At 46.9% G+C, this 24,220-nt stretch overlaps 1 protein-coding gene across 1 annotated transcript in view; it reads left to right on the top strand.

The window, feature by feature from the left end:
- Window positions 1-6,060: 6,060 nt before the first annotated feature.
- LOC122054908 overlaps window positions 6,061-24,220 on the top strand; it is a 29,450-nt gene continuing 11,290 nt past the window's right edge. Inside the window, exon 1 of the mRNA XM_042616325.1 lies at window positions 6,061-6,372. Coding sequence (XP_042472259.1) covers window positions 6,061-6,372 — 312 coding nt within the window. The remainder of the gene's footprint in view (window positions 6,373-24,220) is intronic.

The following is a 24,220-nucleotide window of genomic DNA, read 5'->3' as shown; positions in this document are numbered from 1 at the left end:
AATCCAAATAAAACTCATCGACAATATCCATAAGGTAAACTAATACAAGTCCAAATTATCAAAACAGAACAAGTCTAAACATAGTCTAAACAAGAAAACTAAAAGATCAACACACGTCCTCGTGGACTGCAGGGGACTAGCGACTGGAACTCTCCGGACAACATCAACATGAAAATAACAACGGAGGAGGGGGTGAGTCCAACACTCAGCGGGTATCAACTGATATGCATAATAAAGAAAATAACAACCAGCACTAATCATGCGTACAGTCTCCTGATACAAAAAGGATAAATGCAACTGAAACAAGCAGGAGAAAACTGTACTAACCAGGACCAGGGTATAAGTACAACAGGGTCGTCAGACCGAGAGTGTCATAAATCTTGTATGCATGTCAATCATATGCATCCATATAAATGCAGCAAGTAAATGCAGCAAACACAAGCAATAAATGCATCATGCACATGATGTCAATGTCATGGTCACCCCTGACGCCAGTCAACCATTTCACATACAATGGTGAGACCGAGTGGGTAGGGATGTGACAACCGTACACTCTGCCATCACTGCTCCTGATGAGTGACCGAGTGGACGGGATGCTGTCGGAGTACACCTATCCTCCTACCCCAAATCATAAATGGGGGAGCTCAATGCTCTCATCTCCCGGTACACGATGACGGGGAGGGATCCTGGCGTGCTACCATGCTGCAGTACACTACCCATGAGCGTCCCAACGGAGCACTACCGAGCAAACTGACGTGTTACCATGCTGAGTCACGCTACCCATGAGCGGACCAACGGAGCACCGACAGAGATGAAACTGGCGATGTGCTCAACAATAATGGAGTAGACTATCGTGCAGCATGCAATCATGCGAATGGTGCATGACACTAAGCATGACAAAACTCCTGAACAGCATAGCAATATCCATATATATATACCATGTGTACCATAGGACAATGAACCAAATCAAAGGTACACAAAATCAGATAAGGTATCAAAAAACCCTAGGTCCTGAACATAATAAATAACATGGTTGTGTTACTACCTCTATAAGTATGTATAATCAGGTAAATACTAACATGATGTGCATAACAAATAAACAAACAAGCATGTAACAGATCGGGTAGTGATCAACCGAAGTAGATAAGAAAACACAATCGTTGCTATTTGTTAAAGACATAACTATACATATCAAATGACATAAAGTCAAAGTACCCGCCTCCAAATCGAAAAGTCCAATCCAACGTCGAGATACTCGTCTTGAATCAGAGTCCTGTACCAATCAATGTGTATATTTTATTTAGCTAAATTGTAATAAGTAGCTAAATAAAATCTCTAACACTAAATTTGGGCAAAAACCCTAATCAAAACACAAATATAAACATAATTCACACTCAACAACTAATTACAACCTCTAATTCAAACCTACACATAATCATGTAATCAAATCATACCTAAATCAATCCATTATCCACAACACGTATCAAATCCCTACACTTACCTCAATTCCATATCTATTTAACAACACAATTTAAGCCAATACTCACTAACCTTCAAGGCGATCGCTAGTGTCCTACAATCGGAGATGGTGTACAGCCGGTGCTAACAACTGATGCTCTGAATAGATGGCGAACAGTATCACCGAAACTGAGTAGACAAATCAAACCCACATCAATACCACATCCGAACATTCATTTGTAGCCTCACAACCCATGAATTTGCTAAAAATAAAACCAGGTGGAGTCACTGACCTGAGTAACCGGAGATGGGCAGATCGGATCTAGGGCACCTATGAAAAAAAAAACTAGGGCTGGACCGAATGAAGGGGATGGGTAGCGATCAGCGGCGGTGTGGAATCGGCGGTGATCGGGTGTGAGTCCGCAGTGGACAGCAGCGACGAAATCCTCGGCAGAGAGGAAGAAATCGGCCTTGGGAAACTAGGGCTCGGTGTGGAGAAGGCCGGCGCTGTCCCGTGTGGCGGCTGCGCTAGGGCACAGGCGACTGGTACCAGACCTGATGGCCGGCACTCGGCTACGTCGTAGGGCAAAGATGAGAGAAAAGAGAACGGTGCTCGTGTGTCGGCGATCAGCGCCGTTGCTCAGCGGAGTGGAAGAGGAAAGGTAGGTGTGCGGCAGTAGAGCAGAGATTAGGGCACGAGGGAGGGAAAAAGGGGTCGAGTGCTGGAAGAAGAAGGAAAGAGGGGAGAAGAAACCGCCGAGCGGCGCCGGTTAGGGCACACGAGGAGAAGGCGCGGGCGGCTCAGCACGCGGGGAAAGAAACACAGGGAAAAGAAATAAAGAAAAAGAAGAGGAAATATAAATATAAATAATTAAATATTTCCTCGTTAAACTGGGTAGCCTAAATAGGATTTCCTGGGCCTCATTTTTATCCCCGTAAACTTGTCCATACGAGCTCCGAAATATTCCCGAAAAATTTCTAAAAATCTCGGAAAATCCCCTTATGATTATTTGTCATTTTTCAGTATTTTACATTCTCCCCTACTAATAAAAATTTGGTCCTCAAATTTCGTTATCTACCATCAGCAAATACTAACAACAGGTAAAGAGTATAAATGTTGAACGGTAAATTAAATCACATACCTCAAGTGAAAAGATGAGGGTATCGAGCTCGGATAGTAACCTCGAGTTCTCAGGTAGCCTCCTCGTCCATATGATGCTGCCATCCGACTTTAACCAGCCATCCAGTCTTGTTTCGCAACTGATGCTCTTTCTGGTCCAGAATCCATACCGGAACCTCCTCATAAGTGACGTCAGGCTGTACAGAAACTGAGATATCTGTCAGCACATGTGTCGGGTCGGGTATGTATCTCCTCAGCATAGATACGTGGAATACATCGTGCATGCCTGCCAGGGACGGTGGTAGTGCCAGCCGGTAAGCTACTGCTCCAATCCTCTTCAGGATCTGAAAAGGGTCAATGTATCGTGGAGCTAGCTTACCTCTGAGGGCAAATCTCTTCACCCCTTTCGTGGGTGAAACTCGCAGAAAAACATGATAACCAATAGAGAACTCCAAAGGTCTGCGTCTCCGATCAGCATAACTCTTCTGGCAGTCCTGCGCCTCGACATCCTCCGTCTGATAGTACGGACCAACTCTGCCTCCTGTTAAGCTCTATGAGGTCCCAACAACTGGGCCTCCCCAACCTCATCCCAGAGGGTGGGTGTCCGACAAGGCCTACCATACAACGCTTCAAACGGTGCCATCTGGATAGCCGAATGAAAGCTGTTGTTGTAGGTGAACTCTACCAATGGTAAATGATCCTCCCAACTGCCTCCGAAATCCAATACACATGACCTCAGCAAGTCCTCTAGAGTCTGTATGGTCCGCTCTGACTGTCCATCTGTCCGCGGATGGAAAGCTGTACTGAAACGGAGCTGCGTGCCCAAGGCCTGCTGCAGACTCTGCCAGAATCGAGACGTGAACCGGGGGTCTCTATCCGAAATAATAGTCAAAGGGGCACCATGTAATCTGATGATCTCTCGGCAATACAAATCTACCAAACGATCCAGGGGATCAGTTCTCCGGATCACTAAGAAGTGCGCGGATTTGGTTAATCGATCAACGATTACCCAAATTGTGTCATGGCCTCGTCGTGTCCTCGGCAAACCTACCACAAAGTCCATGGTAATATGCTCCCATTTCCACTCGGGAATAGGAATCCGCTGAAGTAAACCGGCAGGTCTCTGGTGCTCAGCCTTCACCTGCTGACAGACAAGACATCTAGCTACAAATTCTGCGATGTCTTTCTTCATATCGTTCCACCAATAGGAACGCCTCAAATCTCGATACATGCGGGTCCCGCCTCGGTGAATCACAAATCGAGAGTGATGAGCCTCCTGAAGTAGCTCCTGTAAGATCGGATGAGATTGAGGTACGCATAATCTACCTTAGAAATATATAATACCCTCCTCGTCTCGTGTGAACTCGGTCTGCTGCCCGGAAGCTATCTGGCTGCCAATGAACTGCAAATGCTGATCACCAGCCTGAGCCTCTCGGATCCTCGTCCTGATCGACGATTGAGCAACCATGGTAACAAGAATACCCTGCTCTGTAAGTCCCTGCTCCTCAAGGTCTAACTCGGAGAAATCCTGAACCAAGTCTGTAACTAAAACTCGGTGGCAAGCCAAAGTCCCTCTGAACTTCCTGCTGAGTGCATCGACAACCACATTAGCTTTCCCCAGGTGATAGCTAATGGTACAATCATAATCCTTTAGGAACTCCATCCATCTCCTCTGTCGGAGATTAAGTTCCTTCTGGGTGAAAATATATTTGACACTCTTATGATCAGTGAGAATCTCAAATGTAATGCCGTATAAATGATGCCGCCAAAGCTTCAGAGCAAAGATGATGGCAGCTAACTCCAGATCATGAACTGGGTAGTTCTTCTCATGCTCCTTCAACTGTCGAGAAGCATAAGAGACTACCCTGCCGTGCTACATCAGAACAGCGCCCAAACCCTGAAGAGACATGTCGGTGTAGAGCACAAATCCGTCCTCTCCAGAAGGTAAAACCAAAACCGGAGCCGACACTAATCTCCGCTTCAGCTCCTAAAAGCTGGTGTCGTAATCCTCGGACCACGTGAACTTCACGCCTTTCCTGGTAAGGCGTGTCAGTGGCATAGAAATTCGTGAGAAACCCTCGACAAACCGTCTGTAATATCCTGCTAACCCCAGAAAACTATGGATCTCCTGTACTGATTTCGGCTACTCCCAGTTGGTGACAGCCTCGATCTTCTGAGGGTCTACTGAAATACCTCTGCTCGAGACCACATGTCCCAGAAAACCGACTGAAGATAGCCAGAATGTACACTTACTGAACTTCGCGTATAGTTGATGTCGTCGAAGAGTCTCCAAGACTGTGCGAAAATGCTGTGCATGTTCCTCCTCGAAACGGGAGTAGATCAATATGTTATCGATGAAAACAACAACGAACTAATCTAGATACTCCAGAAAGATGGGGTTCATCAAGTCTATAAACACCGCTGGTGCATTGGTAAGCCCAAATGGCATTACCAAAAACTCATAATGACCGTACCTGGTACGGAAAATTGTCTTCTAAATATCAGATTCTTTGACTCTTAGCTGATGATACCCGGATCGCAGATCAATCTTAGAATATACTGATGTACCTCTGAGTTGATCAAATAAATCCTCGATCCGTGGTAAGGGGTACTTATTTCTGACGGTCAGTGCATTCAGCTGTCTATAGTCAATGTATAATCTCAGTGTACCATCCTTCTTCTTGACAAATAACACTGGAGAACCCCATGGAGAAACACTAGGGTGAATAAATCCTCTGTTAAAAGCTCCTGGAGTTGAACCTTCAGCTCGTTCAACTCTTTTGGTGTTATACGATAAGGAGCTTTCGATGCCGGCGCGGTCCCCGGAATTAGCTCAATAGCGAACTCTACTTGCCTTCTGGGAGGCAAACCTGGTAGCTCCTCTGGAAATATATCTGGGTACTCTCGGACTACTGGCACATCGGAGAGTTGCAAACTACTGTTGTCGTCAGTACTAATCAAAGATAGCAGAAAACCTTGACAACCATGCGACAGCAGCTTCTGAGCTTGAATCGTCGAAATGATCGATATGTCGTCATCTCTGATGTTAGTGAAATCCCACGAGGGTTGGTTCGGAGGTCAGAATGTGACCACCCTCGTCTAGCAATCAACAGTGGCATGATATACTGACAAACAGTCCATGCCAAGTATAATATCAAAATCGATCATTTCCAATACTAAAAGATCTACCGTAAGTATCAGGTTGTCAAAATCTAACGGGCAACCTCTGACCTCCTGAGTGATGTCCAATGAATCACCGGACGGTAGGGAGACGGTCAATCGCTGCAGTCTGAAAGTGGGTAGTCTACCAATCTCCCGCATAAAAGTACGGGATATAAAAGAATGCGAGCTACCAGTATCTATCAGTATATCTACAGATAAGGCATAAATAGAAATCGTATTGTGGAAAATGGATCCGTCGGCTCGTTGCGCATCCTCTCTGGTGACCGCATGAATATGCCTAGTCTTTGACGAAAGTAGAGATGGTAACGCAGCCTGCGACTGCTGCGTCTGGGCAGGAGCCTGCCACTGAGGCGGTGTTGGATATTGTGCCAGAGAAGTCTGAGAGGGCGGCGACTGATACTGCACCGATGGCTGGGACTGCGTTTGATACTGAGCCTGTGGCTGGGGTTGTAGCTGATACTTCCCCTGAGTCAGATAATGAGGTCCCGGAATGGAGCTCTGGGGTACTATGGGAGTACTGGGGTGCTCCTGTCCGAGCATGCCAAATGCAGCTGCTGAAGGGGAAGCTGTTCCCTGCTGGTGGTGTGAGGGTGGAAATCTCCGCCCTCCTCGTCGAGCCCCTGACTGACTGTGCTGTCCTCCCTGAGCAGTAACTCCGGAAGCAGTATGCTGAGCCTTCAGCGGGCAATCTCGACTCTGGTGCCCAGGAAGTTTGCAATAAAAGCAAACTGGCTGTCCCAAAGAGTAGGTTGGGGTGATGTGATCTCTGGTCCCACATCTGAAACAGTGAATGTCGCTGGTGGGTTGTTTCCGGTTCTGGTGTGGAGACCAGAAACGTCTTGAGGAAGACTGCCCTGACTTCTGAGGCCTACGAAATACCCCAGAAGTACCCTGATCTGGCCGACTGCGCCCGCTATGCTGCTGTGTAGCCTGTGGCTGCTGAATCTGTCCAGATATCTGACCCCGTTGTTTCCTTTTTCTGTCCGGAAACGCTCTCTGCTAAGCTGACTCAATCATGAGGGCTCTGTCCAAAGTCTCCAGGTAAGATGTGTTCCCAAAACCGACAAGCCTTACTTGTAAATGTCCATCCAGCCCTTGAATAAACTGCTGCATACGTGAACTGCCCTCAGCAACTAGCTCTAGACAAAATCTGGCCAATATGTCAAACTCTGCATTGTACTCTGTCACCAACCGGTTGTTCTATCGTAGACTCAGGAAATCCTGTCGGTGAGCCATCTGATAAGCTCATGGGAAGAAGCGGCTCTCAAAAATCTCTCTGAACCTGACCCAAGTAATGTTCTGCTCACCGATGATGGAACGCTGAGTAACCCACCAAGTGTCGGCCTCGTCCCATAAGTGAAAAGCAGCCAGCTCTGTTTTCTCCCACTCGGAGCAAGCCATGTAGAAGAAGGTCCGCTCCATCATCTCAATCCAAGACAGGGCCACACTCGGATCAAGGTCTCCTTGGATGAGTGTAAATCGACTCTTCATCGACTCTGCCAACGCTGGAATCCGAGCTTGTGCCACGACAATGTCAGTGAGGTGGGTAGGGGCGGCTGCATGAACTGACGGAAACACTAGAGCTGGTGCTACAGGTGGTACCGCTGAATAGACCGGAGGAGGTACTCCCGGTGCTGCTGTATAAACTGAAACATATGCCGTCGGTGGCACTGCAGGGTCATCATAGGTGGTCGCGGCTGGATGTACGGTAGGTAGTGGTACCAGATGTGGAGCAACCGGTATCGCTGGTGCAGGTGCTGCTGGGTATACTGTAGGTACTTGTGGCACAGGTGCCACTGGTGTCGGGTACACGGTAGGTCCAGGTGGTGGTGGTGCCGGGTACGTCGTAGGCTGGGTCGGAGCAGGTGCGGGGTATGCCGGTAGTACCCCTGGTGGTACCGTAAATACGGTAGGAGTGGGTACAGTCGGTACAGCCGAGGTAGGTACCTCTAAAGGAGCCATCTGGATCTGAGAGCCTGATGTGCCCGCATTATCCTGAGTCTGTCTCTGACTGACATGCTCAACCCTAGTAGGCATCTCTGGCAAGTCCAGAGATCCCAAGGTCCTCGTACATGGCCGTCCAACACCACGCCTCGCAGCTATTCGTGTAGATCTCATCATATCTGTTAAGTTATACAACAGATATTACTACAAGCATAACAATTATAAAATAAGCATCATACCTATTTGCTGTCTGGAGATGTTCCGTCGCTGTACAATCCCCTTTTTACCTTTTTACCTCGGAATTCCGTACAAGAAAACCAACGGAAATCCATACAAATCCGAAAAATAACTACCCAAGTTTACTAGCAAACTTGGGCTAACCCAAAGATCCAGAACGCCATAAGCAGGTATCATAACCTGTTCTGATACCAATAAATTGGTATCAGATAAATCTCGAAAAGCCGTAACACGAAAATCAAACAAGTATCGCCAACTCGGCTCTGATACCAAATAAATTGTCACGCCCCGGGGGAGCCCCTGTTCGAAGAAATTTTGGCAGCACCTCCCCTGTACGGGTGACAATCTGAAACTTCTACAATGCCCTCAGGGCCACATATACATCGACCAACACGACGGGAACAATAACAATAATATAATACAATCACCACGCAGTTAATAATTAACAAACTAGAATAGTGATAAGAGGACTCAAAAATAACCCTACTCAACTACACCCATAAAGCACAAAACTGATGTCCTACTCCACTACACCCATAAAGCTCAAATCCGACGATAAAATCAACTCACCTCTTCTACCGTCTAGGCAGGCATGTAGTAAAACAAATCCAAATAAAACTCATTGACAATATCTATAAGGTAAACTAATACAAGTCCAAATTATCAAAACAGAACAAGTCTAAACATAGTCTAAACAAGAAAAACTAAAAGATCAACACACGTCCTCGTAGATTGCAGGGGACTAGCGACTGGAACTCTCCGGACAACATCAACCTGAAAATAACAACGGAGGAGGGGGTGAGTCCAACACTCAGCGGGTATCAACTGATATGCATAATAAAGAAAATAACAACCAGCACTAATCATGCGTACAGTCTCCTAATACAAAAAGGATAAATGCAACTGAAACAAGCAAGAGAAAACTGTACTAATCAGGACCAGGGTAAAGTACAACAGGGTCGTCAGACCGAGAGTGTCATAAATCCTGTATGCATGTCAATCATATGCATCCATATAAATGCAGCAAGTAAATGCAGCAAACACAAGCAATAAATGCATCATGCACATGATGTCAATGTCATGGTCACCCCTGACGTCAGTCAGCCATCCACACACAATGGTGAGACCGAGTGGGTAGGGTTGTGACAACCGTGCACTCTGCCATCACTGCTCATGATGAGTGACCGAGTGGACGGGATGCTGTCGGAGTACACCTATCCTCCTACCCCAAATCATAAATGGGGGAGCTTAATGCTCTCATCTCCCAGTACATGATGACGGGGAGGGATCCTGGCGTGCTACCACACTGCAGTACACTACCCATGAGCGTCCCAACGGAGCACCACCAAGCAAACTAACGTGCTACCACGCTGAGTCACGCTACCCATGAGCGGACCAACGGAGCACCGACAGAGATGAAACTGACGATGTGCTCAACAATAATGGAGCAGACTATCGCGCAGCATGCAATCATGCGAATGGTGCATGACACTGAGCATGGCAAAAATCCTGAACAACATAGTAATATCCATATATATATACAATGTGTACCATAGGACAATGAACCAAATCAAAGGTACACAAAATCAGATAAGGTATCAAAAACCCTAGGTCCTGAACATAATAAATAACATGGTTGTGTCACTACCTCTATAAGTATTGATCCGTCGGTAAAAATCCGGAACCCCATAAGAAGGAGTCAACGCTGAGGGGAGGTCAAAGGGTCCAGTGGCTCGCCGGAAAAGGACGAGCCGACCGGACTCGGAAGAAAGGGAAATCTGATAGTAAAAGGCACCCTGGTAGGGACCAGGGTTCCGACGTTCAAATGAAGCAGTGCATAATGACCGAGCGGAAGGATGTGCCGCCCGGCCGACGCAAAGAATTAAGGTCGTCCGGACGACGTTCTTCGCCCGCCCGGCATGCCGGGCGTCCCGATCAGGCGGTGGGTAAAAGACGGGGACATCTTCTGACAGCCGTCAAGTCGTATGGCTATGCCATACTTCTAGTCTGGCAACGGGGGGTCCTGCTGTCCCATCGAAGAACATGCTCGGACTGTAGCAGTATGGTGTCAGGTAAGCTCTCTGACAAGTGCATACCGGGGTATGGGTTGCTGACACGTATGCACCTCGGTGGGCGTGCATTAGTTCCTTCTCCGTCTTATATAAAGAGGCTATTGCTTCGCCAAAGGTACGTATGATACAAGCTTGGCAGCCACTTTTTCCACCACTTACCTGACTTGAGCGTCGGAGGGTCGTCGCCGGGAACCCCTTCCTGCCTAGACTCTTGTGCAGGATCGCCGGAGCTTCGTTCGACCAGCCGGAGATTCACTCCATCGACTAGGAGCGTGCCACGTGCCCAGCGTCCTTTGGTTCAACGATTCGGACATGATCAAATTGGCGCCGTCTGTGGGAACGCACCTGCATCCGAACAAGAACGATGGACGAGGCTGGACGACAACACACGGTGGCGCTTTTGACGGAAGAACTCGAAGCTCTAGTCGAGATAAGGGCCGCCAAACTTGTGGAACTAAAACAGAAAGCAGCGGCCGAACGGCCGGAGCAACAAGCAACATCTGCGTCGGGCGGCCGAGCGGAAGCACCTCCAGCCACCGTCGCATTCCACCGGGCCTTATTTCGCACCCCTGAAGCCGCACCAGCTCGGAGAGATAGAGGCTCTTCTTCAGACGAAATGCCAAGGCGGGATGACAGAAAAGGGAAAGCTCCCCGGGCGGACTCATCTCCCGAGCGGATCAATCGCCAATTCTCGGAGGCTATTCTACGAGACCCTCTACCCAAGCACTACGTGCCTCCGACGATCGACGAGTACAACGGAACAACGGACCCGGATGATCATCTGGGTAAGTTTGATAACACAGCTACGCTCCATCAATATACAGATGGAGTAAAGTGCCGCGTCTTCCTTACAACTCTCTCGGGATCGGCTCAACGGTGGTTTCTGAGGCTGCCGGATGGATCCATCGCTAGCTTTAAGGACTTCCGAACGGCCTTCCTCCACCACTTCGCTAGCAGTCGGCGTTATCAGAAGACAAGTGTCAGCTTATTTGCCATCAAGCAAGAGTCGAGAGAATCGCTTCGAGCTTACATCCAGCGATTCAACCAAGTGGCGATGGATATCCCAACGGCCACATCAGAGACGATGATGAATGCCTTCACTCAGGGCCTGGTGGATGGGGACTTCTTCCGGTCGCTGATCCGAAAGCCGCCCCGAGATTATGATCATATGTTACATCGGGCCAACGAATACATAAACGTGGAAGAAGCGCAAGCCGCCCAGAAAAAGGAAACTCCTACCGAGTGGGCACTTATTCATGCCGAGCGGAAACAGCACGTCGCTCAGCAGCCGCCCAAAGGATCGAGGGCCGAAGCAATTCGATCCCTCCACGCCAGATCGCACGTACAAGAAGTGGCTGCCGCTCGACCCAAACCAAAGAAGAGGTGGACCCCTATGTTCTGCTCCTTCCACCAGACGGATACGCACAACACGAGGGATTGTCGAAGTCTTCCCTTCGTGGCAAATCCCGTTCCCAGGAAAGTCGAACGACGATCTCCTCCCATCGACAGGAGACAAAGGACCCATGAAGCTGACCGGACCCGCACCGAGAGGCAACATCACCAGACGCCCGATCGGCACCGATCTCCAAGACAGGAGAATCGCCGAGCGTCCAGAGAGCGGTCCCGGCCGTCCGCGCGGGAAGAGGAAAATAGAAGCAATACTTCCCGAGGCGAGATCAACGTTATTGCTGGTGGGCCGACCGGAGGAGACTCCAACCGAGCCAGAAAGGCGGGCGTCCGGCAGCTGCAGATCCACGCAGTCGGCTGTAGCCAAGAACGGGCAAGTGGACCGGAAATCACTTTCGGGCCCGGAGACTTAGAGGGAGTTGAAGTGCCCCACGACGACGCTCTGCTCATTAAAGCGGTAATAGCAAATTACACTATTCACCGCATATTTGTTGACACAGGGAGCTCGGTCAACATCATATTCAAGAAGGCATTCGATCAGCTGCAAATTGATCGAGCCGAGCTGCTGCCCATGACGACCCCGCTCTACGGGTTTACTGGCAACGAAGTTCAGCCGGTCGGACAAATTCGGCTGGCTACCTCACTGGGAGAAGAGCCGCTCAGGAGGACCAGGACAATAAACTTCGTGGTGGTCGACTCTCCTTCGTCCTACAACGTCATTTTGGGACGACCGGCGCTTAGCGAATTCCGAGCAGTCGTCTCAACCTTCCACCAGAAGATGAAGTTCCCCGTCGAAGACAAAGTGGGAGAAGTACGGGGAGATCAATTAGCAGCTCGACGATGCTATATCGAGATGGTCCGAGCAGAATCTAACTCTGCTCGGAAGGCACCTCGAATCGAGGTAAATGCCATCACCGAGAAACCTCCTGCTTTAATTTATGATGAAAAGGAGGAGGTTCAGATCCACCCGACCCGATCGGAGGCCACGACTTTTATCGCCTCTGATCTGGAGGAGGAGCAGAAGGAGGAACTGATCCAATGCCTCCAACGAAATCATGATGTCTTCGTCTGGTCGACACATGAGTTGCCCGGAATTTCGTCGAGCCTGGCGCAGCATGAATTGCATGTCCGACCGGACGCTCGACCAGTGAAGCAGAGGAAAAGGGATTTCAGTGCCGAGCAGAACGCCATCATCCGGGTAGAAAAACTTCGGAGGCCGGCCACATACGCGAAGTGCAGTTCCCGAGCTGGCTGGCTAACGTAGTATTAGTCTCCAAGCCGGGCGGCAAGTGGAGAGTCTGCATCGACTTCCGGGACTAAACAAAGCATACCCAAAGATTTTTATCCCCCGGATAGATCAGCTGGTGGACTCTACGGCCGGCTGCGAATTAATTTGCATGCTTGACACCTATCAAGGATATCATCAAGTGCCGCTCGCCCGGGAAGATCAAGAAAAAGTAAGCTTCGTAACGGCCGACGACACATATTGCTATAATGTGATGCCGTTCGGATTGAAGAATGCCGGGGCCACCTATCAACGCTTGATGAACAAAGTGTTCAAGGAGCAGATTGGGCGTAATCTGGAAGTCTATGTGGACGACATTCTTATCAAATCCGTACGAGCGGCTGATCTTTTCAAGGATATGGAAGAAACCTTCCGAACACTGCGCAAATATGGAGTCAAGCTAAATCCCCAGAAGTGCCTGTTCGGAGCAAAAGGAGGGCGTTTCTTGGGGTACATAGTGACCGAGCGGGGAATCGAAGCAAATCCTAGCAAGGTGAAAGCTCTGCAAGACATGCCGCCCCCAAGAAATACAAGAGAAGTGCAGAGGTTGACCGGTCGGATAACTGCTTTGTCCAGATTCATCTCCAAAACCGCCGACCGGAGCCTTCCATTCTTCAAGATCCTGCGCAAGGCTACTAAGTTCCAGTGGGATGAAGAATGTGACCGAGCGTTCGAAGATCTTAATTCTCTGCCAGTGCTAGCCAAGCCGATCGGGGGTGAGTCACTTTATATTTATTTGTCGTCAACTGAGCATGCTGTAGGCTCAGCACTTGTGAGGGCAAGCGGTGAAGAGCAGCCGGTGTATTTTCTAAGCCACATTTTAAAAGATGCTGAATCTCGTTACACCGGGCTCGAGAAGTTGGCCTTTGCTTTGGTTCTAGCCGCTCGGCGCCTTCGACCGTATTTCTTGGCTCACACCATCATTGTCCGGACGAACAGTCCACTCGGAAGAGTACTGTTGAATCCAGAAGCGTCCGGACGGCTTATCAAGTGGACGACAGAATTAAGTGAATTTGACATCCAATATCAGCCCCGCTCGGCGATCAAAGCCCAATCCTTGGCTGATTTTGTGACCGAAGTGCAAAGGCCAGAGCCGGAAGCTATGTAGAGAATATATGTGGATGGATCCTCCACTCGGCTCGGAAGTGGGATCGGAATATTACTACTCTCACCTCAGGAAGAAAAGATGCACCTATCCGTCCGGCTAGATTACAAAGCTACTAACAATGAAGCAGAGTATGAGGCCCTTATAGCCGGATTGCAGGCAGCACGGCATGTGGGAGCCGGTCGGGTGACACTTTATTCGGATTCACAGTTGGCCGCTCAGCAACTTTCCGGCACCTTTGAAATCAACTGCGTTCGGCTTAAACTCTACGCTGAGGCCTTTGAAAAACTCAAAGCTACTTTCCGAGAGGTGCTTATTCAGAAGATTCCCCGAACGGAGAACCAGGCGGCCGATGAGTTAGCCAAACTCGCAAGCTCAATAACGCCGGTCGCCATTCAGCAACCAATTGAAAAAATACTGCTGGTGGCGCATGTCGACCGGATGCAAGGCCTCACGTTTCCAAGTGACTGGAGGACGCCTATTATAGAATTCCTCCGTTCGGGCACCACACCATCCGATGAATATGCAGCCCGGCTCCTCAGAAGGAGATCTTTACAAGAAAGCTTTCTCGCGCCCTTTGCTGAAATGTGTAAACTCGGAGGACTCAGCTTACATCCTCCAGGAAGTACATCAAGGATCATGCGGGGGTCATCCGGGCGGGCGCTCGTTGGCCAAGAAGATCCTCTTGGCCGGATACTTTTGGCCAACTTTACAAACAGATGCCGCTCGGACAGTAGCTACCTGCCTTTCGTGCCAGAAGTATCACAACTTCTCCCATCGACCGGCAGAGGAGATGAAGGCATCAATCGTCTCATGTCCGTTCGATCAATGGGGAATGGATATTGTGGGTCCATTTCCGATGGCGGCCGGGCAGAGGAAATTCTTACTAGTGGCGGTAGACTATTTCTCCAAGTGGGTGGAGGCCGAGCCGCTGGCAAAGATCACTGAACAAATGGTTAAAAAATTCATCTGGCAACACATCATTTATCGGTTCGGCATCCCTCGCCGACTAGTGTCCGACAACGGGCGGCAGTTCACAGGGAAGATGTTAGAGGATTGGTGCAAAAGCTACGGCATTGAGCAACATTTCACGTCCGTGGCCTATCCTCAGAGCAACGGTCAAGCTGAAGTCGCCAACCGGGAAATTCTTCGTATTCTGCGCGCTCGGCTCGACCATTTGGGAGGGAGTTGGCCGGATGAAGTGCCGAGCGTCTTGTGGGCCATCCGAACGACGCCAAAAGAAGGGACAGGAGTCACACCGTTCCATTTGGTATACGGAGGTGAGGCTGTCATTCCGGTTGAAGTCGGCGTCGAGTCCGCCCGGATCTAGAGCTACGATGATGACAACGCCGAAAGGAGGAACATGGAGCTGGATTTGGTAGAAGAGGAGAGGGCAAAGGCGTCCGTTCGGCATACCGTCGTGGATGAAGCAAAACTACAACCGCGTCATTCCCGTGATCATTCGTGTCGGCGACCTTGTCGAAGAAAGTCGCCGGCCGACGTCGGCAAGCTTGAAGCCGGGTGTCCTTCAAAATCATCGAAAAGCTCCGCTCGGGCGCGTATTATTTGGAAGACGAGGACGGTCGGCAGCTAGATAGACCGTGGAGCGCGAACCATCTCCAGCCTTATCGAGCGGGGTGAAAGGTGTATCACTGTAAATCACCCAGTGTACTTTTTTTTTTTTCGACTGAATACTGGAAATGCGGAAATGAAGAATCAAGAGAACAGATATAAAGCATTGTCAACAAGAATCGAAGGCCCCGTCCCGTTCGGACGGAGGTAAATTATCCGAGCCAAAATGCTCAACGAAGCAGACCCTGAGCCGTTCGGCCAGGAGTACGTTCTCCACGCTGGGTGAAAGGGGCATATGGATTATCCGAGCCATGCGCCCGAATAGCGAAGGCCCCTTGAACCGATCGGCCAGGAGGGGCATGCATTTAGATGCGCGAGCAAAATGACCCGTGCCGTTCAGCCGGGCATAAAACCTGTTCAAGCACGAGATAAGTTGTGAAGGACAAGGTCGCTCGACCTGGTAAGGAGTTAGCCTGGAAGCCCGACTAGCCCAGACGTTAAACCGTAGAGCCGCACCGACCGGCTATAAATATACGCGCCGTCGAGCTCCGACATTAAATATCGAGAGACGAGCCGGCGTCTATAAATAATCCGAGCGGACGAATCGACGAGCCCCGTCGTTAAAGATCGAGAGCCGCGCCGACCTGCTATAAATATCCGCGCCGTCGAGCTCCGACGTTAAATATCGAGAGACGAGCCGGCGAATATAAATAATCCGAGCGGATGAATCGACGCGCCCCGTCGTTAAAGATCGAGCCGACCGACTATAATATCCGCCCGCCGAGTTGACGCGTTAAATATCGAGAGACGAGCCGACGTCTATAAATAATCCGAGCGGACGAATCGACGAGCCCCGTCGTTAAAGATCGAGAGCCGCGCCGACCGGCTATAATATCCGCGCCGTCGAGAGCCCGACGTTAAATATCGAGAGACGAGCCGACGCCTATAAATAATCCGAGCGGACGAATCGACGAGCCCGTCGTAAAGATCGAGAGCCCGACCGCTATAATATCCGCGCCACGAGCCCGACGTTAAATATCGAGACGAGCCGCGCCTATAAATAATCCGAAGCGGACGAATCGACGAGCCCGTCCGTTAAAGATCGAGAGCCGCCCGACCGCTATAAATATCCGCGCCGAGCTCCGACGTTAAATATCGAGACGAGTCGGCGTCTATAAATAATCCGAGCGGACGAATCGACGAGCCCCATCGTTAAAGATCGAGAGCCGCGCCGACCGCTATAAATATCCGCGCCGCGAGCCCGACGTTAAATATCGAGAGACGAGCCGGCGTCTATAAAATCCGAGCGGACGAATCGACGAGCCCCATCGTTAAAGATCGAGAGCCGCGCCGACCCGCTATAAATCCGCGTCGTCGAACTCCGACGTTAAATATCGAGACGAGCCGGCGTCTATAAAATCCGAGCGGACGATCGACGAGCCCCGTCGTTAAAGATCGAGAGCCGCGCCGACCGATAAATATCCGCGCCGTCGAGCTCCGACGTTAAATATCGAGACGAGCCGGCGTCTATAAATAATCCGAGCACGAATCGACGAGCCCCGTCGTTAAAGATCGAGAGCGCACCGACCGACTATAAATATCCGCGCCGCCGAGCTCCGACGTTAAATATCGAGAGACGAGCCGACGCCTATAAAATCCGAGCGGACGATCGACGAGCCCCGTCGTTAAAGATCGAGAGCCGCGCCGACCGGCTATAAATATCCGCGCCGTCGAGCTCCGACGTTAAATATCGAGAGACGAGCCGGCGTCTATAAATAATCCGAGCGGACGAATCGACGAGCCCCGTCGTTAAAGATCGAGAGCCGCGCCGACCGACTATAAATATCCGCGCCGTCGAGCTCCGACGTTAAATATCGAGAGACGAGCCGGCGTCTCTAAATGCCTGAGCGGAAGACCTTGCGAAAATCCAGCAAAAACCCCTGAGGTGAGGCGCGAAGCAAAAGATGGTTAATCGGAATTAAAAATGCGAGCAACTGAACGAGCGATGTCCGTGCACCGAACGGCTACTCAGTTGCATTATGAAATACATTGAAGACAATTTGCTTGCCTAGTATAGCAAGGTACCGAGCGGGAGAGTTTTAAAGAACACTTAGTCGCGATGGGGGAAAAAATGCCTGGCCAACATAAAAGATGAGAGGAACAGAAAATTATCTATTATGCAAGCCAAAAAAGGTCACTACAGCGATAAGTAGGGCCGAACGGCGGGAATACAAAGAAGTTTATAAAAGCTCTCCTCACACGTCAAAATCAAAAAGAGCGTCGGGGATGGTGTCCATCACACCCGCTAGATCCTCGAGGGGGATGGACAGATCGGCAGGCAGGTGACCTTTGGTCTTCAGATAGCCCACCGCCGCCTTGATTGCCTCCTCGAACGTGAGGGATATCTTGTCGGTAAACTTCTCTCCGAAGTCTTCCGAACGGAGGAACGCCTTCCTCACTTCGTCCGAGCGGGCCGACTCCCCCTCTTGATATTCTTTGAGCGTGGCATGGGCAGCGTCGCTAGCAGCTTGGAGATCCTTCAAGTCTCCATCGAATCTTTGGAGATCAGCCGAGCGGCTCTCCTTCTCGGTGGCCAGCAGAGCATCCAGGTCCTTGATGCGTTGCTCCAGCCCCCAGATCTCCACCTTCATGTGGTCCATATCATTGATGGCCTGTTGCTTCCGAGTGGTCGCCATCTTGATCTCCTTGTCTCGTTGTTTAATCATCGTTTCAAGCCGAACGACCTTGCTCGCCAAATCATTAGCTCGTTTCCGTTCGGCTTCCAACGATTTTTTGGCTTTCTCTAAAGCGGCCGTTGACTGCCTGGTGTCCCCCGCTGCTTTTTGTTGCTTCAGTTCCTCCTCCAGTTCAGCCAACCGATCGCTAATGGCGATACGTGAACAGGTTAAAAAACTTCAAATAGGGGAGAGAAGAGGGGGGGGGGGGAGGAGGTATACCCCGGTGGCTGATTGAAGGTTGCTGTCGCCGAGCTGCCCGGGAGTCAACTTGGCTATCCGACTCCGAGCATCTATCCAAGCTTGTGCGAGAGGGCCCGTCAGGGTGATCATCTGCTCAGGAAACACCGGCCGATCAACAGCAGCCATGTACGCCTCCGAAGGGAGGCGCAAAACGATTTTAAGTAAATTCTGGCCGCTCGGCCCGCTCTGAGACGGCCCACCAGCAGAAGAGGAGGGTAGCTCGCCTAAACACCTGATACGTCGTCGAGTCCTTGAAGGGCTGGACGGCGGCACCTCCAAGCTGGCCCTCGGAGAATCCTGAGGGGTCGGGGTACTCTCGAGGGAAACTGTTCTGGACAGCACCGGCGCATCTGCACCCCGCTCAGGTTGTGGCTCATCAAGTGTAGAGGCTGGTGCGGATTCTGGTCGCCTCCGTTTCCGAGTGCGTAGCGGCACATCATCGGCCGAACGACCCTCCACTTCAGCTTCGGTCGTAGGTTCTATATTGCCCGCGGCCTCATCATGAGGGGCAGGTGTTAGAGTGTATACTAAAAGCCTAGCTTTTGGTATAAACATTTATCTAGAAATAAGAATCACATTGGTCAAATGTCTACATTTATGATAAATGTAGTTGTTCAATTAATTTATATTGTAGATAACATGGTGTGTGGTGTCACACACAGAGGATCATGTTATCAGTACCTTATAAATTATAAACAGTAACTCACGACCATAATGGAAAGGAACAAACCATTGGAAGGTCGTAGTGTAATTAGGTATTAGTTTATCTTAACTATATAATTACACTAGTACACTTAGAGTGTATTGAGTAGGACCATTTGAGGTCGTTTCTTTTATACTGGCTTTATAAAGAAACAAAGACCTCGGTTATTATGGAAGTGTGTACTCTTAATCCTAATATAATAACAAGCACATATATTTGATATTTATTTCTTTAATTTATCAATGGGTGAGATTTATTTCGATAAATCAATAAGCCCGATAAGTTGGGAAATGATATCGCTTATAGTGTGTGTTGTTGATTATAGAAGGAAACTGTGTCCTAGAGATACTAGGTTGATAATGTCCTCAAGAGGAGCTCATAAAGATTGTCATGTTAAACCCTGCAGGTGGACTTAGTCCGACATGATAATAAGGTTGAGTGGTACTACTCTTGGACTTAGATATTAATTAAATGAGTTGTCAGTAACTCACTTAATTAGTGGACATTCGATATCTTAAACACAGGGAGACTAACACGCTCATAATAATAAGGAGCCCAAAAATATAATTTGGGATTGGTGCGGTAGTTCAATAATAGTTCTCTAGTGGAATGAATTATTATTGATAAAATTAAGTTGTGTGTTCGGGGCGAACACGGGATGCTTAATTTTATCGGGAGACCAAAACCAATTCCTCCTCTCGGTCCCTATCGTAGCCTCTTATTTGTAGAGTACTATACCCACCTATACCCACCTTCATACCCATGTTATAGGGGCCGGCCAAGCTAGCTTGAGGATCAAGCTAGGGCCGGCCAAACCATTGGTTCATGGGTGGCCGGCCCTAGCTTGAACCCAAGCTTAGGTGGCCGGCCCTATTTAATTTAAAAAGAATTTTAATTTTAAAATTTTCTTATGTGAAAGATATAATTTATTGAAGAGATTAAAAATTAAAATATCTCTTTTATAAATCTCTACAAAAGATTAAAGAAAGAGATTAAATCTCTTTCCTTATTTGTAGATTAGAAAGGATATTTTATTTCTCTTCTTTATAAATTATTCACATGTTGAAAAATTAAAATTATAGAAATTTCTTTTTATAAACCAATCATAAAAGGGATAAAAATTATTGGAGAAATTTTTTATAAAATTTCTGGAGACAAATTAGGAAGTTTTAATTAATTAAAACTCTCCTTGTTTTGTTTTTTAAAGTGGCCGGCCATTGTTTTAAAAGAAGAAAAATTGTTTTAATTAAAATAATTTTTCTTTACATGGCAAAAGAATTAAGGAAATTTTGTAATTAAATTTCCTAATTTGCCTAGGCCAAGGAATATAAAAGAAGAGGTGAGGGTGCCTTCATGGGAACAACCTCTATTATTTTTCCTCCTTCTTTTCCTTGGTGTGGTGGCCGGCCCTTCCCTTTCTCTCTTCTCCTCTTGTTGGCCGAAACCTATCTTCTTGGTGGAGCTTTTGTTTGTGGCCGGATCAAGGAAGGAGAAGAAGGAGAGAAAGCAAGTCTAGTCTCTAGCATCCCTTGGAGCATTGGTGGTGGCCGAAATTCTTCATCCTTGAAGAAAATTATTGTGGCCGGCCATCCTCTTCTTTTCTTCCTCTTTTGTGGTGGCCGAAACTTATCTCTTGCTTGGAGTTCTTGTGGTGGCCGGATACTACTTGGAGAAGAAGAAGAAGAAGGAGAGAAAGCTTGTATCCCTTGGAGTTTGGTTGGTGTTTTGTTCTTCGTCCTTGGTGAAGCTTCTTTGTGATTGGCCGAACCTAGCTAGGAGAAGAAGAAGGTGCTTGGTGGTTTCTCATCTCGGAAGATCGTTGCCCACACAACGTCCGAGGTTAGAAGAGGAATACGGTAGAAGATCAAGAGGTCTTTCTAAAAGGTATAACTAGTAATTTTTCTTTCCGCATCATGCTAGTTATTTATGGAAATAATACCAAATACAAGAGGTTTACGATTCTAGTATTTCGAATATGTTTTTCAAAGTTGTGTTCTTTTGTTTTATTTTTCCTTGTGATTTGATTGTTCTTTTCGGTTAACCTAAAGTTATTTTAGGAAATTAAATATTAGATTTCTATAAAAGGTTTTGTCTAGTCGGTGGTGGTTGCTCCCATATCCAAGAAGGCCATGTGCCTCGCCACGTCAGTACTGGGAACCAATTATGGAAATTAATATTTAATGGAATTAATAACTTAAGGTGATTTGGGTCGAACGTGTTAAGTTCCGCAGGAGATCCAAGTCAAAACCTAAAAGAACAAATAGATTAAGTTTTGGATCAAACGTGTTAAGTTCCGCAGGCGATCCAAAATTTAATTTAAAAGAACACATGGTAGCTAGGAAAAGGTTCAGACCTTTGTACAAAATTTTTGTACAATGGAACCTCTAGGCTTTCCGAGTAGCAACCAACAATTGGTATCAGAGCTAGGGTTTTGCCTCTGTGTATTTGGTATTAGTTTAATCATGCACATGTCATACATAATTTAGGCAGGATAATAGTAGGATGTGCTAACTTTGTGGATGTAGGATCCAACTATTATGGCTTATAGTTATTATGTGTGTGATTGGACCCTTGGACATGTCAAGGGCATTTTATTGTATGTGCATGATTGTATTAAAATACAGCAGGAGCTGTATTTAGTTTTATTAGGATTTTATTTTTGATCTAGATACATGTACATTCCTTTTATGGAATATAGGATCAAAATGTAAAATTCTATTTATGTCGCGGATCAAATCTTGCAAAGCGTGGAACCTTCTAAGGACCAGAGGCGCAACGGAACTAGGAGCAAGATGAATGCGACAGCTAGACCCGGTGGCGGTGGCCAAATATGGCAGCAGCTTGAGATGACAACACACGGAGGACAACTAGAGATAAAAGCCATAATAGTTGAAAATTAGATTTTCTATTTATTGCTTTTATATTGTGCTGTGTGTGCATGTTAGTATACATGACTAGTAGGCTAGCATAGTTAAAATTCCTCGTTTATAAATAACTAAGTGGGAGAGGGATTTTTAAATAAATCCCATGGTCTCCATTACTGGTTTGTAAGTCAAGCTTACACGTTGGCTCTGAGTGCCTTCCTCCATAACGGATGAGCTTGTTTGTGGATCACTAGAATAGACTTCCATTTTTGGATGACTATAGGAAGTTAATTAAGAGCGTGTGATCTTCCCCAACGGAAGGGGCATAATCTTATTAATGGACTTAGTGTCAAGTAATGGTGTACACTTAGACACATCTAATAGTATCCTCCCCATCGGAGTCACTGCTATTATTTGTGTGACCAAATGAAACCAACTATTAATTTGTCATAAAACTAGGTTGACAAGATAATAAAATTAAAGGGTTAAAACCCCTCTTACAAATGATTGATTTTGTATATGTCCACACTAACGTGGCATACAAAATTAACGGTGTTTGAGATAATTTTATTTGTCATAAAGATACGTTGACAAGATAGTTAATGGGTAAAACCCTCCTTTACAAATGTTGAATTTGTATACGTCCACACTAACGTGGCATGCAAAATTCACGGTGTTTGAGGTGTTGGTAAATTTAAATAATATTGTTTGAGGAATCAATGTTATTTTAAATTCAAAGAGTTTTGACCAAATATTTGATCAAAGAAAGATCAACTATTAATTTTATTCGTCATAAAGTAAAGTTGACGAGATAATAAAATTAATGAATAAAATCTCCTCTTCGATTTTGTATACACAAAATTCATGGAGATTTTAAGGAGTTGATCTTGACCAAATGTTTTTGTGATTCTTAGGATGTTTGTCAATCCCTAGTAGTCATACTACAGAAAAAGACTTAGTAGTCCCAATTGTAATGATTGGAAATAGGACTTGGACATTAAGGTAGACTGTCTTCTTAGAACTAAGAATAATTTAGGTGTATTTAATTCATTAGTTGAAACATATCTAGTGGTGTTATCTACCAGAACCTGGAGTGTAGATACAAGATGCCATTAATCATGTCTGCAATTCAGGGTTCCAGGAAACCCGACAACTAAATGAAAGGTAAATCACCGTCCACATGGGCACTACTGTAAAAGTGGTAACTGTTGCAGTGGGAGATGTTTATCCTTTGATAAGAATAAAATATGGATTTTAAGTAATTGTCTTTACGTACCAAGTTTAGAAAGAACCTTATTTCAGTTTCTAAACTATTATAGATATTATGTCTATTTTGATAACAAAGTTGTTATCAAGAAAAATAGGAAAGTTATCTATTCTGGTATGATGGTTGACAATTTATAATCCAATAAACTCCCACGATGCAACAAATGGAAATTAGTAACACATCTTCTAATTTTAAGAAAAAGCAACCTTCGGAAATGAACCAATTATATCATTGGCATCTAAAGCTAGGTTATACTTGAGTAGGATTCATTGGTAGCTGATGAACTTTTGGGTTCATTGGTAGTGGAAATCTTTCCAACCTACGAGTCTTACTTGGAAGGAAAATAACCAAGAAGCTTTTAAGTCCAAGGGGTATGGAGTCAAAGATATGTTGAAAACGGTTCATTCTGATTTGTGTGATCCTATGACTATCCAGACAAGAGGTAGTATTGAATATTTTGTCTATTTAATAGACAACCATTCAAGATACAAATAAATTTACTTAATGTACCGCAAAACTAAGTACTTTGATTAGTTCAAAGAGTACAAGGTTGATGCGGAGAAATGTTAAAGTAAAAAGTCACTATGGAATATCGTAGTGGCAAGTACCTCTTGAGAGATTTTAGGAGTCACTTATCAAAAGTTGGATTTCAATCCCAACTAACTGCATCTGGTACACCCCAACAGAATGGTGTAGTAGAAAGAAGGTAAAGGACTCTTATGGAATAATTAGATAGATGATGAGTTATTCAGAAAATTACCAAATTTGTTTTAAGGATAAACTCTGAAAACGAAAGTGAACATAGTACCTTCCAAGTTAGAACTCTCTACTCATATAGAATTGCTGAATAGGTGAAAACCTATTTTGAAGCATATTCGGATTCGGGTAATCCAGCACATATGTTAAAGAGAGACAATGATAAGTTGGATAGGAGTTCACTTGTTTGTAAGTTATCCTAGATAAACAAAAGTAGGTTTATAGTCTTAAAAATCAGAAGGTCATTGTTAGCATCAATGACTGATTTT

This window comes from Zingiber officinale, chromosome 3B (assembly GCF_018446385.1).
Source record: "Zingiber officinale cultivar Zhangliang chromosome 3B, Zo_v1.1, whole genome shotgun sequence".
In the NCBI taxonomy this organism is placed as follows: Eukaryota; Viridiplantae; Streptophyta; class Magnoliopsida; order Zingiberales; family Zingiberaceae; genus Zingiber; species Zingiber officinale.
This window is presented reverse-complemented; position numbering and strand designations above follow the sequence as displayed.